The sequence below is a fragment of the Melanerpes formicivorus genome, unplaced genomic scaffold, assembly GCF_026170545.1.
Source record: "Melanerpes formicivorus ecotype bairdi unplaced genomic scaffold, bMelFor1.0.p_v2 SCAF_183, whole genome shotgun sequence".
Classification (NCBI taxonomy): Eukaryota; Metazoa; Chordata; class Aves; order Piciformes; family Picidae; genus Melanerpes; species Melanerpes formicivorus.
In genome coordinates, this window is record NW_027142535.1 from 197931 (window position 1) to 210240 (window position 12310).

General features: G+C 51.7%; 1 protein-coding gene across 1 annotated transcript; it reads right to left on the reverse strand.

Annotated features, from left to right (window-relative positions):
• Positions 1–316: 316 nt before the first annotated feature.
• Positions 317–9410, reverse strand: LOC137457575 (protein phosphatase 1 regulatory subunit 7-like; the record flags this gene model as incomplete). Its single annotated transcript, XM_068169454.1, has 5 exons — positions 317–691; positions 2016–2102; positions 5076–5180; positions 5639–5755; positions 9327–9410. Coding segments are annotated over 5 exons (570 nt in total), but the record flags the coding sequence as incomplete, so codon positions are not given.
• Positions 9411–12310: the final 2900 nt, after the last annotated feature.

The following is a 12310-nucleotide window of genomic DNA, read 5'->3' on the forward strand; positions in this document are numbered from 1 at the left end:
TCAATCACCCTTCCCATTTATTTCTTCTTGTAGTTTTCTATCGTTTGACAGAGCAGAAGGAGCGGATGCAGCTCTGAGGGTGACTTGGATGGGTGTCTCTCTCTGACTCTGCCCCACATGAACGGTGTTCCCCATCTTTTCATCCTTTGACAGACCACCACTGTGACTGGATCTGGCAGTGATGTTTGCAAGGATGTCACTAACCCAAAGCTGTGTCACAGAGCCAAGAGAAGTCAGCAAGTGGCTCCAGGTGACTTCAGTCTGCGGCAATGATGCTGGCCAAACCTCCCCCACCAGCAAGAGGCAGAAACGGAGAGAAGTCTCCATATTAAGATTTAATAATAATAACAACAACATCTCAAAAACAATGAGTGCATCGTACACAGGATCTGGTACTCAGTGCTTTTTCTTGACCATCTGCTCTGTGACAGTGTACTGAAGACTTGGGCTGTGTGGTTAAGTGGATAGAAAACCCAGCTGGGACATTTCTCCAAGGAGGGCAGCAGGAGGAGGTTTAGAATCGAACAAAGGTGGCGTCAATCTGCCGGACAGTGGGGAGGGCCAGCATGATTTTGCGCCGGTACTGGGGGTCCTTCTGCAAGGGATTTCGCTCCAGGTAGACGGTTTCCAAGTTTTTGGCTCCTTTCAGTTCATCCAGGTCACTCCAGCTCTCCACCAGGTTGTCATTCATCTGCACGGCACATACAGGGGAGGCTCACACCAACAGATACTTGCAAGCTAAGCCTGGTTAGCAGCAGCCTCGCCACAGAGCCACCGCACAGGAGGATTTCTACAAGCCCAAGGCAGTGGCACTGTACAGTCTTCATGCACATGTGAGATGGCCCTGGCTATGTGACCCTTTTCCCCCTGGAGCCTCCCAGCTGTGCTTTCCTGTCAGACATTCCAGGCAGGCCCTCGCTAACCATCCCTACACTGTCCTGGGGTAGTGATCAAAGGCTCCACCCCTCTGAGAGCATATCCAGGCCTCGAGTAACTTGGTCTAGTGGGAGGTGTCCCTGCCCAAGGCAGAGGCCTGGAACTGGATGATCTTTAAGGTCCCTTCCAACCCAACCATTCTGTGATCTATGAATTAGGATAAAACACCCTGCAAGACATTGAGACAGTCTCTTTACAACAGTGTCCCAGTTGATCCACTGCACATTTAAGGGCTAGAAATGTTTACTGCCAAGATCTTCTTACACTGAAATCTTTACTTTCATGATTTCCCAGGAAACATTAAAATTGGTCCCAAACTGATGTGAAAAGTGGCATTTTCCTCCCCCCTCTACATCACTTTCCCACCAAAACTGTTCCTCCACTCCAGAAAGTGCCAAGCTCCCTGATCCAGGGATCAAGCCTAGGAGGTGCCTCATTGCTGGCACTGCAGAGGAATTACAAGGGGATGATGCTCCAACTGCCGGCAACCTGGAGACTTCAGCCATCCTTTGCTTTTGGATGCAGAAGCAGTGACTAAAGCAGTATCACCTTTAAACACTAACAGCAATAACAAAAAATAATCATTAAAAAACCCCAGCAATGGATCAGCTGTGCCCCCATTCAAGAACAACTTCCTCACCTCGGCCATCCACAGTGAAGTGGAAACTTTGTTCACTGTTTGCTGCCTGGCAGATAATCATAGAGTGGGTTGGTAGGGACCTTAACGACCATCCAGCTCCAAACCCTGCCTTGGGCAGGGACACCTCCCACCAGCCCAGGCTGCTCAAGGCCTCATCCAGCCTGGCCTTGAACACCTCCATCGAGGGGGCATCCCCAGAGACATTCAAGATCAAATTCCTTTTGGGCCTGGGCAGCCTGATCTAGTTGAAGGTGTCCCTGCTGAGTGCAAGGGGGTTGAACAAGATGACCTTTGAGGGTCCCTCCCAACCCAGTGCAATCTGTGAATCTGAGCTTACTCAGAGATATAGATGTACACCACCCTCCCATTGCTCCTCACCAGAAGGTTTTTGTTCACTTGCTGTAGGGACATTCCAGGGACAGTTCCATCCTATGCTTACCCAGAACTCCTGCAGCTCTGTTAAGTGACTGATGTTCTCAATCCTCTTGATTCTGTTGGATGCTATGTCCAGCATTGTGAGTTTGTTCTAGACAAGCAAACACAAAAACATTAGACCAAAATTTCTTCCCATCTTCTCTCTCCCACTTTTTCAAGCCCAGAGCTGGAAACTGTGGGAAGCAAAGAAAAACTATTGCCAGCTGTTTACATGCAGCACAAGAACTCTCCCTGCTTATGTATGTAGCAAGGACAATTACTTTTAATGAAGCTGGGTTACTGACAGCCCAGAAGCCTTATGACAAAAATTAAAGCAATCACTAGTCTGACAGCAATTCACAGCCAAGGGCTCCTAAAGAGTGAGCCTTTCCTCAGAACACATGAAGCAGAGTGCTCCATTAAAAATCAGATCACAAATGCCCTCTTCAGCAGCAGACCTGAACAAACTTGTTGCAGCAGGGAATTCAAGAGTTCCAGAAAAAGGATTTTTTCTGCCTTACAGAGTCAGCTAAGTTCCAGATTGTCTCTGCTCTCTGACAATATCATCTACTGTTGGGTGAGAATGAAAATGCTACAGGCTTCTTCAAATGGATACTAACACAAAGGAAAGCCACATGCCACAGTTCGTTCCCTCCTACTTCCAGCTCCAGTTGATGTCCTATCAAAAGGAACCGAGAGTTACCTACAAACTGCTGTGTAAAAGGCTGCAGCAGCATTTCCATGGCTGAAGATCACAGAATCATGGAATGGTTTGGGATGGAAGGGACCTTAAATATCATCCAGTTCCAACCCCCGTCAACACCTTCCACCAGCCCAGGTTGCTCAAGGTCTCATCCAACCTGACTATGAACACCGCCAGGGAAGGGGCATCCACAGCCTCCCTGGGCAGCTTGTACCAGTGCCTCCCCACCCACACTGGAAAGAATTTCTTCCTAATCTCCAATCTAAATCTCCCTTCCTCCAGCTCACAGCCATTCCACTTCCTTTTGTCCCTACGAGCCCTTGCCAAAAGTCCCTCACCCCAGAAACCCCCAGGGGAGCAGGAAACCAGGCAGGGGGGCACAGAGGGACTGAGCTGGGGGGGTCTCAGGTGGGCAACCCACATCCTGCTACTTGTTCTTCCCCCATACCAGCCACGGGCTAGGGGTTTCCTATGGCCGGTGCCAAGATCCTTTGTTCAAGCAAACCCCTGAGGTGTTTATTAGCCTTCGTTACAGGGTGCTAGAAGGATTATTAGGGTTACGCTGTTCCTGGAGGAGGGGGCAAGATCAGCAGCAGCTGAATATCCAGGGCAGGCATCACTTAGCCTGCTTTCCTTCTTTCTTTTTCCCCCCCTCTATCTCTTCTCTAGGCAAATTGGGAATGTCATTATCTCCTCTGCAAACTGCTCAGTGCAAGACCTTGTGCGTGGGGAAAAGCAGGCTTGGGGTGCTCGGCTCCTCTGCAGGCAGTGGTTAGGGCATAGGGACACACAGAATCCTGGAGTGGCTCAGGTTGGAAGGGACCTCAGACATGATCTACTCCAACCTCCCTGCCATGCCCAGGGACACCTCTCAATTAGACTTGGCTGCTCAAGGACTCATCCAATTTGGCCTTGAACTCCCCCAGGCAGGAGGCATCCACAGTCTCCTGGGCAGCCTGTGCCAGAGTCTCACCACCCTCATACCGAAGAACTTCTTCCTCAGCTCCACTGTAACCCTGCTCTGCCTCAGCTTCAAACCATTCCCCCATAGCCTGTCTCAGACACCCTCAGCAAAAGTCTCTCTGCAGCCTTCCTGCAGGATCCCTTCAGGTCCTGGCAGGCAGCTCTTTATTAGAATAAACTTTTATTAGAATAAACCAAACCAGGTTGGAAGAGACCTTCAAGATCATCGTGTCCAACCCATCAACCAATCCAACCCACCCAAACAGCTAACCCATGGCACCAAGCACCCCATCAAGTCTCCTTCTGAACACCTTCAATGACGGCGTCTCCACCACCTCCCCGGGCAGCCCATTCCAATGGGCAATCACTCTTTCATAGTTTCATAGTTTCATTCAGGGTTGGAAGGGACCACAAGGATCATCTAGTTCCAACCCCCCTGCCATGGGCAGGGACACCCCACACTAGATCAGGCTGGACAGAGCCTCATCCAGCCTGCTCTTAAACACCCCCAGGGACGGGGCCTCGACCACCTCCCTGGACAACCCATTCCAGGGCTTCACCACTCTCATGGTGAAGAACCTCCTCCTCACATCCAGCCTGAATCTCCCCACCTCCAGCTTCATTCCATTCCCCCTAGTCCTATCACTACCTGAGATCCTGAGAAGTCCTTCCCCAGCCTTCCTGTAGGCCCCCTTCAGATACTGGAAGGCCACAATTAGGTCTCCTCGGAGCCTTCTCTTCTGCAGGCTGAACAGCCCCAACTCCTTCAGTCTGTCCTCACAGGAGAGGTGCTCCAGCCCTCTGATCATCCTTGTGGCCCTTCTCTGGACACGTTCCAGCACCTCCACATCCCTCTTGTAATAGGGGCTCCAGAACTGGACACAGTACTCCAGGTGGGGTCTCACCAGGGCTGAGTAGAGGGGGAGGATCACCTCCCTCGACCTGCTAGCCACACTTCTCCTGATGCATCCCAGGATCTGTATAGAACTTCTTCCTAACATCCAACCTGAACCTCCCCTGAGGCTCTAAGGCCCCCCTGGAGCCTTCTCCAGGCTGCTCAGCCCCAGCTCCCTCAGCCTGTGCTCACAGCAGACCTGCTCCAGCCCTTGGATCACCCTTGTAGCCCTCCTCCGGACTTGCCCAAACACCTCTGTGTCCTGGCATGAGCCAGGCTCCTGCATTAATTGCATCTTGTGCTTCACCTCGCCACAAAACCAATTTACAACACAAGGAGGAGCTCCACTTACACAAGGTACTTTAACACAACAAATACTTGGATCTTTGAGGTCTTTCCAAGGGACTCAGAACCCTACATGTAAGTGGAGAAAGCTGAGGAACAAAACCTTCCTGAAAAGCACAGCTACTGATAAGAGCAGCTCAGGGCAAGAGGTCAGGCACAGCTAGCAAGAGCCTGCTCACATTGTTCTCCAGCCCCTCGATGACTTCGATGCCGTTGTGGCTGAGGTACAGCTCGCGCAGGTTCACCAGGCTCTGCAGCCCCTCGATCTTGGTCAGGCGGTTATTCTGAAAGGGAAGCAGTGCTGTAAGGGCATCCAAACAAACCAAACCCCAAGAGACTCCCTGAAGAAAAGGCTTTTCTCTGAAGTATGGCTGGGAAGGGGAAAGGGTCTGCTCGGGTGCACACTGATCTCATGAGCTCAGTTCCTTTGAGCTTTGTACCACCGATGCGCAACGGAAGGTCCAGGGGTCTAGGGGCTCTAAGTGTGCAAGAATCAGATTCTGACCCTCCCATCGAAAGCTGTAGCCTGAAAGTTGTCTTCTTGGGGTCCTTACAAACAACAGGCTTACATGTTACTATAACTCATTTCATAGATTCATAGAGTGGTTTGGGTTGGAAGGGACCTTGAAGATCATCCAGGTCCAGCCCCAACTTTCCACCGGAGCAGGTTGCTGAAGGCCTGGAACACCTCCAGGGAGGGGGTGAGGAAGGCTGCTGCAAACAGGACAAAGCAGAGCCCTACCTGCACGCTGAGCACAGTCAGGCTTGTCAGTGCATCCAGGTTCTGCAGTTTGGTGATTTTGTTCTTCCCAAGGAACAGGCTGTCAAGAGTGGCCAAGGTGTCGATGTTCTCAATTGCCTGCAACGTGACAACAGGAGACATTCACTGCTGTGATATACAACTCCAGCTTCTCCCTCTGCCTGGCATTTTGTAGCCTTGGCCCCTGGAGCTGCACTCCTGAGAAACAAGCCTGGGAATCCAACACAAGGTGTGCACGAGGCAGGGCCCCCACCATGACCCAAGAGCGGAGTTAAGTGCAGTGACAGCAAACCTCACCCGTGTGACAGGTGGCTGGTGGCACTTTTTACTGGTGGGTTTAGTGAGGGCGGTATTGCTTTGTCCCAGCTGCTGCCTTCACTGGCCAGGTAGCAAGAGCTGAGAATGAGCAGGCTCAGAGAACAGTGACAGTGACATTCCCTGAGCCATGAGGTGTATCCAGAGCAGCAATTACCAACTTGGCAAGCATGAATCTGTCACTGCTCAGCAGTGATGGCATAGCACAGGCAGAGACAAACTGTTCAGCTTCTCTGCACAACGCTTCTGCATATCCAGTTCTGGTGCCCCCGGCAAAAGAAGGGCACGAGGCTGCAAAGGAGGGTCCAGGAGGGCACCAAGATAATCACAGAGGGCAGGAGAACCTCCCCTGTGGGACCAGGCTGGGAGAGTTGAGGCTGTTCAGCCTGCAGAAGAGAAGGCTCCAGGGAGACTTCAAAGCAGCTTTCCTAGCACATGAGAACAGCCTATCCCACAGAGGGAAAAGGGTTCTAAGAAGGGAGTTGGCAGGTCTCATTGGCAGGGCTCTAAACTAGATTTGAAGGGGGAAGGGGCTGAAATCAGTGCATGTACACTAATGCACACAGCACGGGTAACAAGAGGAGCTGGAAGCCTTTTTCCAGCAGGAAAGTTATGATGTAGCTGCCATCACAGAAATGTGGTGGGATGGCTCACATGACTGGAGTACTGTAATTGATGGCCACAGGCTCTTCAGGAGAGACAGGCCGGGGTGAAAAGGTAGAGGGGTGGCCCTGTACATCAGGAGGGCTCTAGATGCCATGGATGATCAGGTTGAGTGCCTGTGGGTGAGAATTAGAGGGAAGGCCAACAAGGCTGACATCCTGGTTGAAGTCTGTTACAGACCACCCAACCAGGATGGAGAGGTTGATGAGTGACTCTATGGGCAGCTAGAGGGAGACAGTCTAAGAGGTTCTTAGAGTGCATGGAGGACAGCTTCTTATCCCAGGTGCTGTGAGAGCCTACCAAGGGTAAGGCCTTGCTTGACCTTCCTTTTACAAGCAGAGAAGGGCTGGTGGGAGATGTGGTTGGAGGCTGTCTGGGGTGCAGTGACCAGGAGATAATTGAGTGTTCAATATCCAGTCAAGCTAAGAGGGGCAGCAACAAAACCTCCACTCTGGACTGCTGGAGGGCAGACTTCAGATTACTTAAGGAACTAACTCAGAAGGTTCCTTGAGAAACAGCCCTTAAAAATAAAGGGGTCCAGGAGAGCAGGACCTGCTTCAAGACAGAACCCTTGAAGGCTCAGACCAGGCTGCGCCAATGTGCTGGAGATGAGCCCCAGAAGAGAGAGCCTGGATGGGCAACGAGCTTCTGAGTGAATTATGGGAAAAACATCAGGGAAGGAAGGAGAGTTGACCCATGGAATGTTTAAGGATGTTGCTAGGTCATGTAGGAAAAAAATTAAGAGGCACAAAAGCCCATTTAGATCTTAGCCTCTGCTGTGAAGGACAACAAAAAAGGGCCGGCCCTCCTGGCAGCAGCGCAACACCACCTCTTCAGGAGCCCAGGGACTGACCTCAGCCCCCTAAGGGCCAGGCAAGGTTGGTTGTTGTTAGCTGCCTAAAGCAGCCTCCCCAGCCCTGCTTACAGGGACCTTGGGCTGCTGCTGGGGACAGAAGGGGGATGGAGGGCTCCACAACTCGTCACACAGGCCCCGAGTACAGGGCTGTTAAGCTGACAGGGTGCCAAGGGAACAGGCTGCCATGAAGGCACAGACCCAGGCCCTGAACTACAGGGTGGGTCACCTTGCCGCAGCAACACGACCCAGCGGCTTCGCTGTGTCCGACGAATAAAAGGAGGAAGTTCCACAGGAACAGAAGGGAAAACCTTTTCACTGTGTGTGCCAGAGCCCCGGAGCAGGCTGCCCAGAGAGTTAGTGGAGTCTCTGGAGACATTCAAAACCTGCCCCAGGTGATCCTGCACTGGCACAGGGGTTGGACCGGATGCTATTTTGGGGTCCCTTCCAACCCCTAACACTCAGTGATTCTGTGATTAGCTATGCTGGTGACAGAGTCTCACTCAGTGCTCTTTAAAATGTTTTTCTTTTCTTTCAGCCTAGGAGTTTCATATTTAAATAGACCTTCTGCTCTGTCTTCCCCCTTCCTTCTTCCATCTTGCGTCTAAACACTAGGAGAGCTCGATGAGCTGTATCCTGGGCGTCCCAATGTAACACATCTCAATTGCATACATGGATTTTGTAATCTTTTGCCCCATTGCTTGCACAGGGTGGATTAAGTTCATTACTTAGAGCTTGTCAGGACAGCTGTTGAAGTGTCCTGTGCAATGCAGGAGGAGTTGAATCCCATAGGAAACCACATTACTGTGCTTTGTCAGCCTGGTTATGGTCAGAAACCTCCTTCATTTTTTTTTCTCTTGAACAGATATATCACATGAGTCCCCAGAATTAATTTGCCTCTTCTCATAATTATTTCTTTAAAACTGTCTTAGAAGTGTCACTGTCCTTCCCTCTCCCTCTCTCTAGATACTGGCCTCCTGAGCCCATGGCAGACTTGCACAGAGCTACTGCGAGCACCACTCTGCACGGCCTCTGGGGGGCTTTCAAGCACAGGCACCCCAGGAGAATCCAAACCTAACCTTGCAGCTGGCCTTAGAGCTCCTCTTTGGAAAACTGTCGCTGCCAGGGTCCACAAACCCAACATCCTCTGTCAGCAACCTGGATGTAAGAGCTGAAAAGTGTCAACAGAAATTGTACTTGGACAGCTCAGGAAGATCCTTCAATGAAAGAGCTGGCTCCTCCTGAAGGGCAAGTATGAATGGAGCTCTCAAAGTACCACACTTCAGAGCTTCCTACTTGCTAGCACTAAGACAATTGTTCATGTAGAACGACTGGCCACTCACTTCAACAAACCCCACAGAACTGGCTCCCATCAACTCTCCAGAAGACACTGCTGCACTAGCTTGGCTGCCTGACCGGCTCAGTTCAGGTGGCTTAGGATCTCACAGAGGGTACCACAAGAACTGAGGGGACTGCAGTCTTTGCAGCTTCAGCTTTCCTTCTCTGCTACTTCTTTTTTCAGATGGATTGTTTTTCAAAGGGACTGCTGGACAGCAGAACAGGATGGATGGCTGGGCCCCAAGAGCGGTGGGGAACAGAGTTAAACCCAGCCGGTGGCCGGCCGGGCACAAGTGGTGTTCCCCAGCACACAGAGGTGAGAGAGTGAGTCCAGAGAAGGGCCACAAAGCTGGTGAGGGGTCTGGATAACAAGCTTTATGAGGAGTGGCTGAAGGAACTGGGACTGTTTAATCTGCAGAAGAGGAAGCTGAGGGAATTATGGTGTGGTCTGGCTTCAGCTCTCAACTACCTCCATGTTGAACAAGGACAGCTTGTACTCACAGAAGGCACTTGGGGGTTTGTGTGTGAGGTTCCTGTAGAGCTCAGGTCTCTGAGACTTCTGAACAGCTGTTCAGACAGTTTCACATCACCCTGGGAAAAAAAAAAATCCAAGAAAAGAATTCAGAAAGATTGTGCTTGAGCAAAAGAAAAGGTTTAACAGCTGCACAGCCTCCTGAGCCCATGGCAGACTTGCAGAGCTACTGTGAGCACCACTCTGCCCGGCCTCTGGGGGGGTTTCAAGCACAGGCACTCCAGGAGACTCCAGGCACTCCATAGAGACTCCAAAACCTCACTGAGAACCCCCCAACTCCTTCAGGACCCCCCCAGATTCCCCAATTAGATGCCCACAAAACCCCTTTGGAGGCACCCAAACCCCCCATCTGATACGCCCAGCTCCGTTTTAGGTACCCCCAGATGCTTCTAATGTCCCCAGACCCGCTGGTGAACCAGCCCAGAACCCCCTGACACTATCCCAGACCCTTTCAGGGGGCTCCACACCCCTTCTAGATGCCCACAAAACCCCTTCACATGCCAAAAGAAACCTTTACCTGCCTCCAAACCCCATTTGGGGGCCACTCAGACCCCGTAGCAGCGGGTGGCAGCAACCAAGTCTGTTGCTCTCACCAATTAAACCTGGATGTTAGGAAGAAGGTCTTCACAGAATAGAATAGAGCAGGATGAAAGAGAGATTGGCCTTTGGAATGTGCTGCCCAGGGAGGTAGTGGAGTCACCATCACTGGAAGTGTTTACAAAGAGACTGGATGAGGCACTCAGTGCCATGGTTTAGTTGATTAGATGGTGATGGAATGGAATGGAATGGACCAGGTTGGAAGAGACCTTCAAGATCATCGTGTCCAACCTATCATCCAACACCACCTAATCAACTAAACCATGCAACCAAGCACCCTATCCAGTCTCCTCCTGAACACCTCCAAAGATGGTGACTCCACCACCTCCCTGGGCAGCCCATTCCAATGGGCAATCACTCTCTCTGTGCAGAACCTCTTCCTAACCTCTAGCCTAAACCTCCCCTGCCACAGCTTGAGACTGTGTCCTCTTGTTCTGGTGCTGCTTGCCTGGAAGAAGAGACCAACCCCCACCTGGCTACAACCTCCCTTCAGGGAGTCGTAGAAAGCAAGAAGGTCTCCCCTGAGCCTCCTCTTCTCCAGGCTGAGCAACCCCAGCTCCCTCAGCCTCTCCTCACAGGCCTGTGCTCCAAACCCCTCCCCAGCTTTGTTGCCCTTCTCCGGACACCTTCCAGCAACTCAACGTCTTGCTTAAACGGAGGGGCCCAGAACTGGACACGGGACTCAAGGTGTGCCCTAACCAGTGCCAAGTGCAGGGGCAGAATGACCTCCCTGCTCCTGCTGGCCACACTGTTCCTGATATTGGCCAGGTTGCCAGTGGCCTTCTTGGCCACCCGTGCATGCTGCTGGTCACGACCAGAAGACAGGGATCAGAAGAGTCTTTGGCCAAGCTGTAAACCACTTCCTAACATTCAGCCTAAACCTCCCCTGGCACAGCTTGAGACTGTGTCCTCTTGTTCTGGTGCTGCTTGCCTGGGAGAAGAGACCAACCCCCACCTGGCTACAAGCAGTTGAATTTAACATCCTCAGGGCAGTCAGGAGGAAGTATTCCAAGCTCACGACCCTAGACTTTAGGCGTGCAGATTTTGATGGCTTCAGGGATCTGCTAGCCAAAGTGTCGTGGGACAAAGCCCTGGAGGGAAGAGGGACCCAGGACAGCTGGGCAGTATTCAAGGACCACCTCCTCTGTGTCCAGGAGCTCTGTGTACCAACAAAGAGAAAAGCAGGTAAGAACGCTAGGAGGCCTGCCTGGATGGGCAAGGAGCTACTGGACACACTATTACTTAAAAGGAAACTCTACAGGAAGTGGAGGGAAGGACAGGTAGAACAGGGGGAATATAAGGAAGCTGCCCGAGCAGCAAGAGTCCTGGTTAGGAAAGCCAAAGCAGAGTTTGAGTTGAATCTAGCCAGGGAGATTAAAGGGAACACTAAGAACTTTTACAGGTATATTAATGGGAAGAAGAAGACTAGGGAAGGTGTGGGCCCCCTCAGAAAGGAAACTGGTGACATGGTCACATGTGATGAGGAAAAGGCTGAGGTGCTTAATAACTTCTTTACCTCAGTCTTCACTGCAAGGGCCTCTAGCCACACTCCTGATGTTATGGAAGTCAAAGCCAGGGACAGGGAGGAAGAACTGCCCATTGTAAGTGCAGATCAGGTTCGTGATCATCTGAAGAACCTGAAAGTGTTCAAGTCCATGGGACCCGACGGGTTACACCCACGGGTGCTGAGAGAACTGGCAGAGGAGGTTGCTAAACCCCTCTCTATTATATTTCAAAAGTCCTGGCAGTCTGGTGAAGTCCCCACAGACTGGAAAAGGGGAAACATTGCCCCCATCTTCAAAAAGGGCAAGAAGGAGGAACCAGGGAACTCCAGGCCAGTCAGTCTCACCTCTGTGCCTGGAAAGATCATGGAGCAGATCCTCCTGGAGTCACTACTCGCTCAAAAGAATAGTGAAGAGGTGATTGGGAACAGTCAGCATGGCTTTGCCAAGGGCAAATCCTGCCTGACCAACCTGGTGGCCTTCTATGAGCAGGTGACAAAATTAATAGATGAGGGGCGAGCAACTGATGTCGTTTACCTGGGCCTGAGCAAAGCCTTCGACACTGTCCCGCACCACAGCCTGGTCTCCAAACTGGTGACACATGGGTGTGATGGGTGACCACTAGATGGATAAGGAACTGGCTTGATGGCCGCACCCAAAGAGTGGCTGTCAATGGCTCCATGTCCCAGTGGAGGCCAGGGACAAGCAGAGTCCCTCAGGGATCAGTCCTGGGACCTGTCTTGTTCAACATCTTTGTGGGTGACATGGACAGTGGCATTGAGTGCACCCTCAGCAAGTTTGCTGATGACACCAAGCTGTGTGGTGCAGCAGACACGCTGGAGGGAAGGGAGGCC